General features: G+C 40.0%; 1 protein-coding gene across 1 annotated transcript in view; it reads right to left on the bottom strand.

Moving 5' to 3' along the window:
* The window catches only part of LTK (leukocyte receptor tyrosine kinase), a 99,012-nt gene that overhangs the window by 42,044 nt on the left and 38,476 nt on the right, over nucleotides 1–18,492 (bottom strand). The window contains exons 3-6 of the mRNA XM_054198056.1: nucleotides 13,582–13,630; nucleotides 11,409–11,522; nucleotides 7,215–7,370; nucleotides 6,335–6,557 (exon numbers count right to left, since the gene is read on the bottom strand). Coding sequence (XP_054054031.1) covers nucleotides 6,335–6,557; nucleotides 7,215–7,370; nucleotides 11,409–11,522; nucleotides 13,582–13,630 — 542 coding nt within the window. The remainder of the gene's footprint in view (nucleotides 1–6,334; nucleotides 6,558–7,214; nucleotides 7,371–11,408; nucleotides 11,523–13,581; nucleotides 13,631–18,492) is intronic.

Below are 18,492 nucleotides of genomic sequence, written 5' to 3'. Positions count from 1 at the left end.
CAGTATTCACATGGGGAATCAATCAATGAATGTAGGCTCTAACATAACAAGCAGGTCTTAATAAAAAACAAGCGATGTTCAGCCTAACAAGCTCATGTTCAGTTATCTTTGTGGAGATCCTATTGCTAAGGATTAAAAGATCCAAACACTCCCAATGATTCTTAACTTAAAACAGGGCTTAAATTATCACTGATTTTGGGCAACCCCCCCATATGTGCCTTCCACGTACACAGTTGTGTTCTGTTTGCTCTTGCAAGTACAGATCAAGCAAGCAGCTACAAAAGTCTCTGGATCCCCTCAAGCCAACACTGACATTGTGTGTTCTGGAAGTTAACATCTGGTCCTGAATGTTTCTTGGATGTGTTAAGTGTGAGAACCTTTTTCTGTTCATTCTCTATCTCATCTCCCATCTTAACAAGCTACACTGCACCCACAAAGCGAGAGGAAGAAGAGAATGGTGATCCAGAAAATGCAGATTGCTCTGGCAATTTATATTTCACCACAGAACAAATGCCACAGCCCCTAGACAGCAAAGGCTTCTCATCTGTGCAGCACTTGTGGCATTTCAGAGAAAGACAGATGATCCCATGCACTCTAATTTTAAAGACGGTTATTAGGCATAAAGAGCTAGAGAGAGATACCGAGTGGGAATTTTCAAAGTACCTCACTCAAATCAGTCTGATTTGAAGGAAGTCAGGGTATCCAGGTGTCATGAAAAAAATCCAGCAAGATTCTTAAAAATATTTTTATTTTATTTTTTTAAAAACTGTCCTACCTCATCTTAACAAGACAATGAAATACAGGTAAAACTGTATGTTGTTATTTCGTTAAGGGGTTGTAGCAAGGATAGTGACAAAGGAATCCTTGCTCTAAGCTTTTTTCTGAGTACCACACAGAGATAAATTTACCCTACATACTGATGATGTTGCCAGAGGCACCCTTGATGAGTGACTCTAGGTCAGTGCCAGTAGGATGATAAGGAGGCCAGGCCATGCTGTTAAGGTGTGTTGCTCAGGCTCTGCTCCTAGTACTACTTTTTCATGTGGGAAATGCCTTCAGCTGCCATGAAGTGATCATCTAGCCCTTGTCCTGCACCAGAAACACATTAGAAGGCAAGACCCAGACAAAAAACACGTCATGAAAACCACAGAACACCTAATTTGCAACTTGCAAAAAACCCGAAGCAACTTTGTTTATCATTCTCTCCACTTTTCATTGCCACTGATTAGTTACCAAACCCATTCTTCCTTCCGCAAACTAACTATATCCCTTCTTCTGGTGAGAGTTCTTACTATCCCTTCTATGTCATTCCCCCATCTTCCACTTTCACCATTGTACACACACATAAATACCCACAGATACCCTAAACTCAACTGATGTTGAGCTCCTCTTATCAATATGACCCTATTTCTCCTGTTTCCTGTCCCATCAGAAATCTCCAGCCCTGAACTACAGCTGCACCATCTCTACTACCCAACAGAGGAGAACAACCGCTTTACTTTCATTTTGTATTACTGCGCAGCTTCAGGAACATCCAGCACTTATAAATATATCTTATAAATACACTTATAAATATATCCCCCCCACCACACTGTGGCACAACATCCAAGAGTATTCAGCACTGGCCCAGAACTCAATCACTTCTGCTACATGACACAGCTTTGTTCATCACTCCATTGCATCCTGTTGGCCACAAAAATCCGTGGGCCTTAATCAAATTGGTTCAATGAGTCACTGAAGTTAAGCACAGTCTTTAAATCTTTTTGAATTTACCTATTAAGCATACTAGACCTTCCAAGCACTGAGACACAGTTCTAGTACCTCCGTCAAGTCACAACCCACCTCCCATCTGAGACATCACAGTATCACCGGTGTTATCACATCCCTAAGTGCAGTAACCTGTAGCACACAGCCTGTGATTCACCACCAGTGTTATATTTAGTGGTAGCAACTAAAGAGATTACTGGCCCACAGCTGAAAACAATGACTAGTTCATCTGCTGCACCTTAATCCTACATGGTTTACAAGTGAGATGCTTTGGAACTTGCCATTTATAGCCTGGTATATCAAAATAAATGAAAACCACCGGTGATCTAAAGTCAATAAACCAACTTCTGAAGCGTCACAACTGAGAAAGACACACTGTCCATTCTGCCATCTCTGCTGGGAGAACTGTGGCATCTGGTAGAAGAGCAAGGCCACTATCTTAAACCACTACTTGCGTGAACTGGCAGCTTTGCTGAGTCAGAGCCCTAAGGTCTCATGAAACATTTTAGTTCTGCACTGAAACATCTTTAGTACTGAAATTTGACTCCATTTATAACACCACAGGAAAAGCTGGCAAGCGTCCAGAGACCACAAAAATGACAAGTAGCTTTGCATCACACAGAATACTTCTGTGTATGGAGTCTCATCATCATCAATGTATTCCCCTTCAGAGAAAGCTTCCCCCTCAAGATCCAACTGCAGCAAGATTTCTAATGCTGTAAATAATTACACCTTCTTTGCTTGGTCCCACTATCCAAACAAGGGCTAGTCAGAGCCAATTTAATTTCCTTAATGGAATCAGGAATGAAGCCCATTGTCAATCTAGCAGAAGATGGATCATTGCAGCAGGCTTCCAGATAAGTCAAGCTTGGCAACACCTTTACTATTGATTTTATGTCAAACCAGATCTCAAGTAACAAAGTAATATTACTCTTCTTCTAAACAGAGATGTTAAAATTTATCTGCATGCATGGAAGAGCTATCAGAATTTGACATAATTTAGAGAAATTTGCATGGATAGAAAGTTTGGAGTTGCAAGCAACCTGATGCTTAAGGCAAGAGAATTCAAGATGCGCCCTGCAAACTTGTAATTTCAACTTCTGATTTGTATTTTCAACTTTTGATTTTCACTACCCTCTCAATCTCCTCTGCTAAGCAGAAGTTTTCCTCCTCCTCCCTACCAATCCTCTCCATGCCAATGCCTTTCCAGAACCAACAAAGATAACTGATCACTAACTTTAAGAAAGACTATTTTAATATTAAGAACAACGATTTCTTCATTAAGAGTGAAAAATTCAATAAAGCTGAAGAGGAAAGCTGAAACCTTTCCTGAATTGGGGGAACTCACTGCATGGGCTATTGCACAAACGTATGTATGCTAAATACTTCAGGCTCAATCAGTGAATGTACAAATTAGAAGCTTTACATTACTTTTCTACATACAGGAAGTTGCTGCCTGCAAGTCTTCACAAACATCCAGTTCTAGCCATTGGACTTAAAAGGAAATAGAGAAGCGAGCAGAACACACGTCCACTCCTCTTGCCTTTACCAATCAGTTAGAGGGTTCTTATTTGACCCACGGTATTTTTGGGTGCAATTTCAACAGAAGCATGAGGGGCAGTAAATTTACTCCTAGATTAGTGTTCAAAAATCGTACGTATTAGGCATTTTCTGAGGACACTTACCAGACTTCTCCCTTTCAAAGGCTTGTGTAGTTGGACACCTAATTTATGAAACCCAAATGGCCACAGGTGTTTCTAGATGTTCAGATTAGCTAGATGGCAATGTTTCCATGTATGAGAGTAGAAGTTAAATAACTTTTGTGGGTAAAAACAGCCACATTAGTAGAACAGAAGTGTCAAAGACGGTAATTTTCTACAAGTGTCCTAGAAGCTGTCAGGGCCTTTTAACACCACCACTACCACCCTCCCAAAAAAGGGGGAAGACACAAAAAACTAAGCAATGATTGTTTTGTGAGGTTGGCTAACTGAAAACCCATGTGTGCACATGGCCATGAACTTTTTACTTTTTGGCCTACCTAGAATATCATGGCCAGTGCTTTATATTTCAGAAAGAAAACAGAACAAAATCAACTTGGCTTATTGACCACGGGAAGGGAAAATATTATCCCTGCCCCAAGCGATGCTTTTTTATTTTCACTGAAGTGTGAGTACTTAGAGTTGAAAGAAACTAGTTCCTTACTGAAACAGTTTTGTCTGACAACACTGAAATAATTGTGTTCAACAACAAACACAGGCATGTGAAATCATTCAAAACAAAAGCACACAGGACTCGGAAGAATCTTCAGCTGTGACTGTTTCTGGATCTGTGTGGTAAAGAGGGAAAAGGTGGGATAAGCGAAACAGTAAAAAAGACATTAGATGTGACCTGAACAAGCACAGTAACTGTAACCCTGAGAAAGTGAAGACAGCTTTCTGAGCCAAGTGCAGATGAAGAAGTCTTGGACTTGCAAGCAAAGAACAGGCTCTTGATGTTTGAGCTCTGCTGAGATAATGAGAAATAGAATTTTATGTATTTTTTGTAAATATATAGGATTTCAAACACCTTACTCCCTCAGTGGTTCTCCCTCTAACAGTAGTAACTCAGAATGCCCACACCCTATAGAGTATAAATATTGTGACTTTGCCCTACTTGTCCAGAGGACATGGTGTCTGAAGGTCCATCTGTTTCTTTGTTTTTTCACCAGGGTACACGTGTTAAAAAAATAAGTGTTAGCTTCAATACTGCAGATTTAATGATAAATTCTTTTGTTAGTGAGATGGATAGAACAGCAACTTTCTCTCACGCATGACATTTATCTAAGCTTTTGGGAACTGTGTAACTGATGGATCCTGAAGGAGGAAACACTATCAGTAGAAGATTTCTAGGTCCAGAAAGAGGACAGTTCACTGAAGTGGTCCGGTGCAGCTGGAATTTATGATGAAGTATAGCTTGATCCTGGAATTGAGGGGTGACAGACAGGACTGAAGCATGGCCAGATTTGTCCTGAGATTTTAAAAGAGTTTCCCTGTAAAGAGGCAGAAAAGGAAGGGTATTTGACCTAACATGGTTCCTTTAACTCTGTTTTTGTCTCTGTTCCTTACCCTCCTTTCTATCTTGATTTAAAACAGGACTCGGTCACCTTCCATCTTTAAAACCTTAGTACTAAACACTCTGAGCTTACCAGCGCTTCATTTCACTCACTAAGAAAAAGTAATACTGGCATCTATGCCAGCCTCCAGTGAAGCTAACTCTATACTTTCTGAATGCCATCACTTTTAGAAAGATGATAATCTTGATTTCATGTAGAATTGTTTTGCAGTGCTCAAATAAGCTGTTAAACAACATCTATGATACATTCCAGAGATGCTGCAGTGATTGTGATCAAAGCCTGGTCTGGGCACCTAGGTATATCAAAAGGGTATTTTATGAGTTTATATAGGGGAATGGAGCTGTGGCGACAGTTGCAGAGGCTTATCAAATACTCAGAGCAGCAAGGGCAGTTATAGGTAAAAAAGGACATTAAAAACTGATCCCAGAAAATGCAACAGATTCCTTATGAAATTGGCAAGAAGGGGAAGGAGTAGCCAGGAAGGAAGTGAGCAATAGCTAAAAGCAGGAGAGAGGAACCTGAAAGAAAATAAACACTTTTTTTAGTCAAACTCTGATATCTTTGGCTTACCAGGAGTCTTGGCTACAGATCTCCATGGCAGCCAGGGGAGTGCCAAAGAATTCAAAGAAAACAAGAACTGGGATCTATTGCTTAAGTTCTCCATGGGAGTCAGTCAGGTGATGGAAATAAAAAGCTCTGTTGTGTGCCTGACCTAGGTTCTTACAAGGCAGATTGCAGCAAAGGAAAAACAAACACATGGAAAATGGCAAAATCAGATGACACGTGGACTTTTCTCCTTCTTTTCCTGTTGTGATTCATTTCCTTTGCCCATTTCTCCTCCTTACTGCATTCTGCTACACATATGAATGAAAAAGTAAAACACTGGAAAGATCAAAAAGAATACAGGACAAGATCCAGAGTTGCTGCACTTTTTTTGTCTTCATCTCTTCTCACCCCTAGCCTCTGTTTTTCCTCTCCCTGAGAATTCTACAAATGAAGCAAAAGAGCATGCTCCTGAACTTAGAAGGCGGAAATTACAAAAGAAGTAAAGTTAACCCTACCTCAAAATGAGAACTGTGACACTTGTAACTATGATAGGACCTCTTGAATACTTAGAGATACCAGTCATGTTGCCGAGGCAGTCTTTCGACCGGCTGCATTTTACAGCTATAGTCCCAGTGAGAGAGTCAACCAATCTTGATCCTTCCAAATGTGAGGGAAGAAGAGTGAGTCCTAAGCAAGTGTGTTCTTTGCAAAGGGGACACGCAAAACCTGGGTCTGTTACAGACACCCTGTCAGGAAGCTGCACGTTTCAGCCCTGACAGTTCTACCTTCCATTTTCTGCTGTAACAGATGCAATGATTTCAAGAAGGGAGAAGACACTGATGTGGCCTGGAGGGACTCCACCCTACCCTGCAATTCAAAGTCTAAACAGCTACAAACTGATTGTCTTACCCGGCATCCTCCTCATGGCCAATTCTCAGAGAAATTGTTGTATTTCTGTTTGTCTCCATATATCTGATTTCAACTGTGAACCTCTGGAGGAGAGGAACAGCATCCTGTGAATGTATGGCCAGTTCCAGCAAGCAAGAGTCCAAGCTCCCAGGCAGGATGGGGCTATGCAGGCTGAACTCACATCTATCTGGGAGCCTACTGGTGTTCAGGAGGAAAATGTCCCCTGTGAGGAGAAAAAAAAAAAAAAAAAAAAAAGAAGAGACACACAGTGTGGATAGAAGAGAGATAATAAGAGGAAAAATGGATAAGGAGTTTGAAGCAAGGAATCATGAGAAGAAAGGAGAGGACTATGCACAAAACCCTAAAATAACAGAAAGTAGAGAAAGGAAAATAAAGTAAATATGAGGCAAGCGAATAAAAAAGTGAAAGAAGGAATGAGAAGAGAAGAAACCAAGCAAAGCAGAGTAAAGACATGTCCAACAAAACAAAAGCCAAAGACTTTGCAAGTCAGACAGCAGACATGTGGAGCCAGCCCTGGCTCGTAAAGGATTGAATTTCCTAAGAAAAATCCAGTCTCTGTAAGCAAAGGTAGCTTATCTTAAAACAGGGAGATACAAAAGGAGTATATAAAGGGGCAGGCTGTATACAGGGTACATACATACACAACTCAGGCAGTACACATACATTATATGTCTCTTAGTGACACCTGGGCACCGACAGCACACTTACAAGTTGTGCACCAGAACCAGCATACGGCAGTATTTTTAGTGACATGTGCCTGAGGCCTCAGCCTGATGGTTCCTGTTGCTGCCACCCACAGCAGCTACCAGTGCTGGGGGAAAGCAGATGTCCATTCAAGGGGAACTGTAACTCTGCATACCTTCAACATCTCCACGGGAGGAACTGTTTTCCAGAACCAGCTGCTGCCTCTCCTGAGAAACCAGGACACCAACTGAAGATAACACCCAGTCCGGTTTTCCAAAATTGTCTGCAGACGTCACCCATGAACAGCTTGAACCGATGATACAAGAGATTTCTGTTATGAGAAACCAAAGGTTTCATTGAGGCCTTCCCCAGTTCAAGGGGCAGGAATGAGCAGATCTAAGGGTATGGGCACTGTCTCCCCCAAGAAATGGAAGAGCTGAAGGGAAAAAAGAAAGTTTGTCTTGTGCAATAACAACAGAGTCTCTCCCAGTGTGGGTGCAGGAACATGCCAGAAAGAAAAAAAAACCTGCAAACTCTTGGCAGGTGTAAATCAGCATCCTCCCACTAGTATCAACAGTGAATTTACAGCAGTGGAAGGTCTAGCCTACATGTACATAAAACCCTGAATGAGAATAATACCTAGTGCAGCAAGGATATTGAAACTGTGTGGATTTAGTATTTTGGCAGAGAGAAACAAATTAAACTCTAAGGTCAACCCTCTCTCAGTAACAGAAAGAGCTTGACAGGGTCTCCAGCAAAATAGCTTAGCAATGCAAGCCTTACATATTTTTTTTATTACTATTTTTTTAAACAATTTTGCTTTCCTCCAGCAGAATGGACAAGAACACTCTCTTAACAAACTCCAGAGTCCATTCACAGCACTGAGAACACTAGATCATCCTGGCCAGAATTTTTCATAATCAGCATATTATAAACCAGACAAGAAGTAATTCACTGTTCTCTCATCAATCTAATATAAACTCCCTGAAGGGATGTTAGCTGTACAAAGCTCTCCCACACAGAGTGGGGCTGAATAGATATGGTAAGCTGATATTAACTTGTGTGATATTTATTTTCAGTAGTAATAATAATATTACAGTAATAACTGGAGGACCCCCAGGACATATGAGAAATAATAAGACACTAAACATTTGTATTTGGAATCCTGACGTTCAGAGGGTATTCAGACCTTGCAAACATGAATGACACGTTATCCCTTTGGTAGCTCTATTCCTGGTGAGGAGAAAAGACAGATATAAAGAACAGAATTAAGGTCAGGGATACAACAAGGATAGCTGGTTGCACGGGAAACAGGGGTGGGGCAGAAATAAAAACATAACAGCCACCAGAAGGTTGGCTGTACTTTAACTAAACTTTCAGAAAAGGAAGAAATGGAAGCATCTTTTGAGTGTAACAGCCAAAGTAGACAAATTTTCCTATTTTTAAAGTAAAGTGTAACCACATTTTTATAAAACAGCACCCAGTGTGCAGAGGCAAGAGAAACACAGGTGTTACAGAGCTGCACATCACTGTGGCTTGGGACAGGCTGTGAGCTCCCACCTGAACACGCACCCTCCCCAGCCCTACCTGGCCTGCTTGCTGCTGGAGGTTACTGCCTCAACCTACCAGCTGGGCCAACCACCTGAAAAACTTCTCAGACCAGTTCACCAAATCCATGGAAGCCACAGACAAATGAACTGTCAAATTGTGCATGTGCGTATGCAACGCCACCTTCCAGCAGGGCACAGGAAGGAGGATAACAGTCACTCTCCTGGCTCGGCTGGATCTAGGGAAAGGTGTTTGTGCACAGCTTCAGGCTATGGTTTGATGATCCAGTGAAAGAAGCTTTAGGGATCTCAATAGCTCAGAAACTCCAGGGCTGTGTGAGACAAAGCAGAGTCCTGATCCGGACCTGCTGTACTGTTTCAAATTTATTAAAGTTCGACAGGTTAACTCAGTACCCACTGACTTATTGTCAGTAGTAGTAATATTTTTATCAGGTAAAAATCTAGTTAGTTATAAAACCCAGAAAGCCATTTCTCTCACAACAGCACGACAGTGCAAGAGAGCAAAGTGAGAGTTCCAGAAAGAAAAAATTCCTTTTCTTTTTAAAAGAGGATTATTTGAAACATATTTATGACAAAATCATTTCATTAAATCTTACCAATACCCCTGCTTTGCAGTAGCAAAGACTGTACCAATGCAGACTTAATCCTTAGAAAATGTCTCACATCACAAAGCAGTCTGCAGGTCAGATAAGTGAATGCAACATTCTTCAAAAGGATCCAATTCCTGTATATTCTGGGCTGTATAAAACCTATCTGCCTGAGAGGATCTGAATGCCTGTTGATGTCTGGTAAAAAAAAGCCTCTGAGCTTTCTGGCAGCTTGCATTGTGATGGAAGATCAATCAATAAGAACCCGTCGTTTAGCCTAAATCGCAGAGCAAAAGAACTGGGTACCCTCATGCGGTCACAGTATGAGAGAACAATGAAAGCTGCAACCTCTGACACTACTGAGTACCACCTTACGGATGCTTCATATGCAACTTTGCTTAGCACCTATGAACCTGGAGAACTTCAAGTGTAGTCCCCATAAAGGCAAAATGTGACATAAATGAAAAGGAAAAAAAAGTAAATTAGAGAGAGAAATTTATCTCTACTACAACCAGAAAAGGACATATTTTAAGGTGTTACAAAAGTGCTTGGAAGAAACTTAGACTGAAGAAAGTTCATGGACAGTCATAGGGCATGTCCGAAAGGAGGTTCACACTTTAAAGAATTAGATACCATCTGCAAGATGTTACTCTAAGGAATTCCTCTCTGGCAAGTCCCTAGGTCACCTTGCCACCTCCTGCGAGGAATGTATATGACTTTTCTAGCATGCACAGGCCTTTATTGTTTAGTATCCTCGTTAATGACCTGGACCAAAAGGGCAGAGTGCACCCGCAGCAAGTTCACAGATGTACAAAACAGGGAGGAGCGGCTGACGCTCCAGATGGCTGTGCTGCCATTCAGAGCAGCCTGGACAGGCTGGAGATTGGGCTGATAGGAACCTCTTGAAGTTCAACAGAAGGAAATCCCAAGTCCTGCACCTGGGGAGGAATAACCCCTGGCACCAGTACATGATGGGGGCCGACTGGCTGCAAAGCAGCTCTGAAGAGAAGGACTTTGGGGTCCTGGTGGACAAGCTGTTTGTGAGCCAGCAATGTATCCTTGTGACAAAAAAGGCCAACAGCCTTCTGTGCTGCATTAGGAAAAGCATTGCCAGCAGATTGAGAGAGGTGATCCTTCCTTTCTACTCAGCACTGGTGAGACCACATCTGGAGTACTGTGCCTGGCTCTGGACTCCCCCATACAAGAAAGATACGGAGTTACTGGAACAAGTCCAGCATAGATCCACAAAGATGATTTAGGGACTGGAGCGTCTTTCATAAGAGGAAAGGCTGACAGAGCTGGGACTGTTCAGCTTGTAGAAGAGAAGGCTCAAGGGGATTTTATCAATGTATACACTTGACAGGAAGGGATGAAGAGGAAGACAGACACTTTCTCAGTAGTGCCCACTGACAGAATAAAAGACAACGGGCACAAATTAAAGAAAGACCAGGAAATTCAATCTGATCATAAGAGAACACTTTTTTTTAACATAGAAGTGGTCAAACACTGGAACAGGTTGCCCAGAGAAGTTGTACAGTCTCCATTTATGGAGATATTCGAAAGCCATCTGGACATGGTCATGAGCAACCGTCTCTAGCTGGTTTTACTTGAGCCATGGTGGTTGGACTAGATGATCTCAAGAGGTCCCTTCCAACCTCAACCATTCTGTGATTATTTCACTACATGAAAGGCGTTTCTTCAGTTTCCAAGTTTCCGTGCCACTGATAGCAACTGGTTAATTTCTCTTATAAACTATAGTGTTTGCTACACCTACCCTGACACCACAGTAAGATCAAAGTCATCCTAGCTATCTCACAAGCATTTTGTCAAGCTCACTGGGCTTTTACAATGCATAGAAAAAGAAAATTCCAGTTGAAAAAAGACTTAATTTGGTATCAAGAAAGGTAGTTCATTCTATAGTTGCTGGAAAGCAGCTCCACTAATTAGCTGGTGGATTTCACTGTGCTGATGGAGAACAGCATTATTTTTTTCTTCTTCTTCTTTTTTTTTTTCTGTATTTTGTTTTCAGGGTTTTTTATAAGTAAGGGATCCCCTTAATGTTACACTGGCCTTTCTGAGTCATAGCTCCATTTTCAGTCAGAAAGTTAATGGCACAGCTTTCTGGTAAAGGGTCCTTGTGACTGCTAGCATCTATCTTGCATGAAGGTTCTAAAGCAGAAAGGAGGAGGATGTAAGGAAGAAGACTTGTAGTACCTGGTTTAGAAGGCTGATGCAATGACACCATCCTCTTTTTTACCGGGGAGCGCTTCTGAGATGGATTTGGTGAAGAAGAGTTTTCTTCATGTGATCCAGAACAGGAGACGACGACTATAACAAAACAAAAAGAACAGGGGAAAAGTTTGGTGTTTCTGTACAAAACTATGCTCCCATATTGTTAAACATGAACATATATTCAACAAAGCCCTGTTAGATTACATCCACCCTCATTACAGTGTAGTGGTGCAGTACTGTCATGATGATGTTTCACCACTTCCCACAAACATAACTACAACAAAATACTTTACTTACTAATGTGTTCTTTACTATTCTTTACCCACTTCCATTTTTACCAATGTATAGGCTCTAAAGAGACACTGTATATTCCAGCAGTGCCCATGTCGCTGTAACAGTACATCTAGCTGCCTGCCAACAAGTACACCTCTAAAGCATTCATGTTGGATGGGGCTTTGAGCAATGTGATCTAGTGAAAGTTGTCCCTGCCCATGGCAGGGACATTGGACTAGACCATCTTTAAAGGTCTCTTCTTACCCAAACCATTCTATGATTCCATGACTAGAAGAAGAGTTCAGCTGTAAAATATATGTTAGCTATACAAGACATGGATTTATCAGCAATCTTTCAGGAGGACCTGTATAAGTGCTCTCATCTTCACCACACAAGAGCAACGCCCCATCTGAAATTAACACTAATGAAACTTTTGTACCACTGCATGCATTCACAGAACAGATTTCTTCCTTACTGCCAGGCATGAAGCATGGATTTTCAAAGGAATTGGGTAACTTGCTTGTATCTGATATCTATTAATACACACTCTCTCCAATATACTTCTTATTAATTCACCTGCACTGCTCTATCTCAGGGATCCCTTTGTCATGTATCTATAAAAACCTTCATTGGTAACTGTGACATTTGATCATAATTATGACACCAACACATATACATTTGTGCATTTTTATTCAGAACAAGTCTTAAAGTCCGGATGTAAAGTTCGGTTGTGCTGGAAACAAAGACCAAAATCTCAGAAGATGTAAAAGGCCAGAAAAATTATTTTCTACTTCACTAATGTGAATATTAAATCCAGCATGCTAAGATTAGCTGGTTAAATAGAGGTATTCTTCTGGATTAAATTTTTGGTATTCAAAGTAAAACAAATTTACCAAAACTACTATTAATTGTAGCACTTCTGACAATAAAATATTCAGTACCTTCTGACTTCTCTTTTAAACAACTCATACCAACAATTGCTTTTTTATTTATTTAACCTGTGCATGTGAAAATACACAAGTCCCAAACTAAGCATGCAGTAATCTTTAAGATCTTCCCTGGTCTTTTCTTTTCTAGGAATCATAAACAAGATGACCAAAACAAACGTTATTTGTTTTCAAAAGGAGCTGAAAGATGGAAAGGAGCAAAATGAGTTGCTTTGACATCTGAGCCATGTGGATTATGAATTCAGCAATACAAAAATGTGAAAGCATATCAGAGGAGACAGGAATCCTCTTCACATGAATTGCAGTTGAGACAAAGATGTACATAAATGCCTTTGATAACAGCTAAGATAGTCTCAACAGAACTTATCTGAATAGTAATATTATGAAAACATACAGAAGGATCTACAAAAAGAAAAACAAAAAAATGTGAAAACTTGAACATATGTTCCACTTTTTCAAACTTAGCACTGCTTTTAGTTTTTCAGCAAATATCTGGTCTGATTTTAAACTGCTAAAACAATTTTCATTTTAATATATATGACAATGTGCATCACGCAATGAGTAAAATGCTGTGAAATGTTTCATTGCATGAGAATGTTGTATCCTTCTGTCTTTTATTATAGTACTAAAGACAGCCACCAGTCTTCATGGGGTTCCAAAGAAAGGATAACTTTAGAACAGAACAGCAACATGCTGCTGCAGACACGTGCTGCACTGATGACAGGCCTGTGGTCTCCACAGACCAATTGTCAAACACTACATTTTTTTCCTGACTCTGTGTTCAAATGTGTAGGGACACTAATGTTTGAAAAGCTGATTCTGCACTGCATATAAGACACTGACACTGGTCTGCTAAGTAAGGTATCTTCAACAATGGGATGAAATCCTCAAAAAGAATGTGAATTCTTGTTTGGTCAGCCTTATGAAAGGCTTACCTTTCTTGGCTTGCCTTACGAAAAATGATGGGAGAATCTCTTTATAAAACTGTCAAAAAAATCCATGGTAAAAACCATTCACATATTGCAAACAAATCTATTTCACCATATTAAAAGAAATTCTGATGTGGAAAGAGAACAAGACCTTTTGACAGCTTGAGTCTGCTCCTCCCAACTTACGTTCTGTATCTGTTGAGAAGTTGTTCAGTTCTATATCTCCCAGTCTATGTTAAGCACTGCTGTAGCTTCAGTATTTACTTCCCTCAGGGGTTTCTGTAAAGTCTGTTCCACCCACTCACCTCCACACATGCTCCAAGCTGCTCATGTATTTTGGAAATAGCCTGAATATCATGGGACTCACAAAACATAGTACAGACATGACAGAAGTTCTGCTAGAGACATTCCTCCTGATAAAACTAAAACTTAATAAAAATATTTGACTTGCACTCCCCACCGCCCCTCAAATACATAAACACATTTAGGATTTTTGTCTTATTAGCAAACACAGGTTCCAGTGGCAGACTACCATGAACAGAGGCCTAAGCTACTTGAAAAATATCCATTGCCATTGGTTATGGCTGAGACAAACAGGGTACAAAAACTTTTTGTACCGTTGAGATAAATGTCTATGAAACTTGCTGGTGAGGTATTAAGATATATTAAAACTTAACTACTGCTTTGTCACATGAAACTTGATCCACTAATTACATTATCCATTGTGCAGACTGTCAGCAACATCCTATTCAATTTTGGTAGAATGCTAAGAGGGTTCATCGAAATCCCGGGTAACAACCCTACTCACCTATCCTGGGAAGAGACCACTTACTGAACTGGGCATATAAGAGGAAAGAAAGGCAGTCATTACCGCTGAGTTCATCAAGAGACAAAATATACTTGGACAGAAGACCCCTGACTCAGTGATAGGCAAGGAATTTGTTCATACACACCCACAGAAATATGCCGCCCTTCATTTATTTCCTCATAGCAAAGAATTTCTGGCTATGACTGGGCATAAGAGGACTCAGAGTATGATGAATCCATGCATGAGATCCGGATAGTGGTTTTATAACACTCCAGTCCAGCCCACACTGTTACTTTACATCTCAATTATTTTGCTCTCTCATTCATTCAACCTCTCTGATTGAACTGAAAAGCTAGTGCAAGCAGTCACTAAAAGAAACTCCTCTTCACTTGCTTTTGCAACTGGGAACTCCAGAGATGCTTCAATAACCCCACCTCACATATCCTCATACAAAGAATCATAGAATGGTTCAGGTTGGAAGGGACCTTAAAGATCCACTAGTTCCATCCCCCCTGCCGCGGACAGGGACACCTCCCACTAGACCAAGCTGCTCAAAGCCCCATCCAGCCTGGCCTTGAATTTGAATGCTTTCAGGGATGGGACATCCACAACTTCTCTGGGCAACCTATTCCAGTGTCTCATCACACTCATAGTAAAGAATTTCTTCCTAATATCTAGTCTAAATCTCCCCTCTTTCAGTTTAAAACTGTTACCCCTCGTCCTATCATTACACTCCCTGACAAAGAGTCCCTCCCCAGCTTTCCTGTAGGCCCCCTTTAGGTACTGAAGTGCTGCTATAAGGTCTCCTGGGAGCCTTCTCTTCTCCAGGCTGAACAAACACAACTCTCTCATCCTGTCTTCATACATACTTCTATGTAATTCTTGTATGACATGAACTTCAGCATTAAACAAATAATAAAGACTATCTCTTATCTACCTTGATCGGCAAAAGGCAATGATTTTAAGTGAAAAGAAATAAAAGATGCAGAGAAAGGAGATGCGTTATTTTAAGCCAAGTCTGCAACTAAGGAACATAAAATGGTCAGGAAGAAACAGTAAATGTAACAATATTCAACTATCACAGCAAAAATATAGGATCTTTTAGCAGCATAGTACAAATCCGTTGCTTTTTCTCTAATCGAACACAGTAAAATCAGGAGCCTCCAGCACGCAGAAGGTAATTCCATTTCTTTCACTACCTTACAGAAAAAAGAATTCAGACACCTGCAGGGCTGAAATTTTTCCTGAATCCTGACGTTACTTTGCAGAAGAGAAGAAAATTACAGAAAATACTTATAGAACTCATGATGGGAAATCAATTCCAGGTCAGCCAAGACACCTTCCTACCAAAACAGGAATTTCCTTTAGAGCATTTTCTAATGTTTTTCCCCACCTAATATCAAAATAGCAGCTCAATATTTCTCACTGCTTCTCTGAGAAGATAAACTAACGTACAGACTAATAGATGTGACCATCAGAAAGTCAGACTAGACAAAAAGAAGACTCTTTGTCTACTACCTATCTTAGTATTTTTCAATTACTCCTAAGCCTTCCACTTTCAGCTCAATAAATAATCTCTCTCCTTCATGAGTATTTACAGCTTTAAGTTATTAACCTTTCACCTTGAAAATGTCACTGTGATCTCCTGCTGCTTGCTATTAAACTCTTTTATTCTTTGCTCATTAGTTGGTTGGTCACCCTTTCCCTTGCTTGCTTCATCACTCTTTTTGTGCTCTGCCAAGATAGATTGCAGGTAATGGTGAAAAAGGGAAGCAACATGACAAAATGCAGTTTTGCCAAAGCTTATTATATGTGGTGATACTTTAGGATCTTCTTAGAGCCCTCTCCAGTTTTTCAGGGTGCTTGCTGAAAGGCAGACATCAGTGCACACTAATGCCATGCTATGCAGAATAGCCACTCTGCTCTCTCCTGATATCTCCCTGTTTATCCACACAACCACCTCATTGGTCATTTTGGCCAAAATAAATCCTCCTAGTTGATCATCCACCATGACATCAAGTCTCTGGCATATTTCCTTCCAGAACAGGTATTCCCATCCTCCATAGCTATATTATTTCCCCTTGAGATATGTGGTTTTATCTCATTGGTGAGTTGGACTCTCCCTTATTTTTTCCTATCTTAATCTTTATGTTGTCGCCAGATCACCAGTACAGCTTTTATGTTGTCTTCTGACTTACTGCTAAAACTGTTAAATAGCACATAGCCCAGAACTTACCCTTACAGGAAACTTACAGGCAGAGTTAATCAACAATGATTCCCATTTATACTTTTATTATAAACAACATGTGACATAGTGATTTGTACAATCCCTGGCATGCACTAAAGTATATATGAAGAGCTATCAATTTAAGTATGTGACTGAAGTCAGAATGTCCTATATCCACACTACAATTTTTATCAAACATGTAACTCATTTTTAAAACTGACACTGCAACAAGAAGTCTTTTCAAATAAGCCCTTTAGATTGACATGTAATTATAAACCCTTTTCTAGTTCTTTCACCCTGTATCAAGTATTCCAGTATTTTTACTCAGACTGATGTTAAGAAAGCAATCTTCGTATTGACAAGTAGTCTTACTCACACGGGTAGAGAGTATATCAGCACATATAATTAAATATAGCCATCCAGCATATTCCATTTGCCCTTTTTTAATACTAATGCAACATTAACTTTCTTCCATTCTCAAGAATTTCTTCTGTATCCCAACACTTACTAAAAAATTCAACACAGATGTCTTCTAAGGCTCCTTAGCTAGTTCTCTGAAAATTCTTGATCACAGGCTGTCTTGACCAGTTGTTTTACAAACTAGATATTTTAATATCTGCTTTTTCACAACATCTTTGTGTTGTATGAAAACTATTACATTATTTCTATGTGACAGTGAAGCATCAATTGTTGTTGGGTTTTTTTCCTAGAAGCGAAATATTTATTGAACTCTTTTTGTTTCTATTATTGACAAATGTACCACACACATCTATGACAGATTCATATCATTGCTAAGATGTTTTTGCTACTAATGCACTTGGAAAACTTCTTTATACTACCTAAATCTGCTGCTGGTTTCTTCTTAATTTCTTTTGCTTTCTTCATCTATTGCTAAACTTTCAACTTTTCAGCTTCCTTTTACTGCAAGCAATGTACTTTTTTCCGTATTTTTTTATACCAGCATAGCGTCCCCTTTCAGCTATAGGTTTGTGGCTTTCTAGCCGTTTACACAAACAAGCCAGTTATTATCTGTATTTTTCTGCCCACAGCCTTTCTTTCAACTGAGTTACTGTGACACTGTTTTAAATTTTAGGAGATTTACCTCTTCTGGAAGTACCACAATATTGTGCACTTCAGATGTTATTTAGGTACTAAAGTACATTTATTTAATATCTAGGCTGAAGTACATATCAAACCACATCGCATTTTATTCTGTTTCAAAGAAGTGTGTATTCAAACCTCAATCACTTCCACTTGTATAAAATCCGGGTTTAGTTCTGAGTTCAGTTCTTACCTTAACTCTTTATTTGCTGAGAATAGTTCTAAGACAATATCCTAATATGTGATATGAGGATTTGCATTCAGATACCGTCACCTACTCAATATTTCCAAAGATGCTCTCATGCTGACAGAATGAAACCTCCAATATGCCACTTGTATTGAAGGCTTCAAACACAAAAAAACCCCCTTTTTTTCTCCCCTTACACACAACAGGCTAGTTAGTATTTCATCCAGGTCTTTAGCTGGATTTGACAGTCTACAGCAGTCATCAGTGAGCACATCAACATTTATTTTAGGTATTAATTGATCTTTTGGCCTTCAAGGAAGTGTCACACTTGCCATGCAATGCTGTTCCCAACCTACTTCTGTCCTTTGATTCCAATCACAGGAATCCTCCCTCCAAGTCTGACCAATACCAGCTTATCAACGTTTAGGTTTAGAAATTAGTAATTCCATTCCATTGCCACTTGTTTACTAGCCAGCCTCATCACGTTGGCAGTAGGCAATTAAAGGACTCCTCTTTCAGTCCTCAATGCCTTGATTAATTTTATTCTGAACATCTTGACTCTCTTCTAAACATGTGATTTTTATTCCTTGCTTT

This window comes from Rissa tridactyla, chromosome 4 (genome assembly GCF_028500815.1).
Source record: "Rissa tridactyla isolate bRisTri1 chromosome 4, bRisTri1.patW.cur.20221130, whole genome shotgun sequence".
NCBI lineage: Eukaryota > Metazoa > Chordata > Aves > Charadriiformes > Laridae > Rissa > Rissa tridactyla.
Note: the sequence above shows the minus strand (reverse complement) of the source record. Positions and strands in the feature narration are given on the sequence as shown.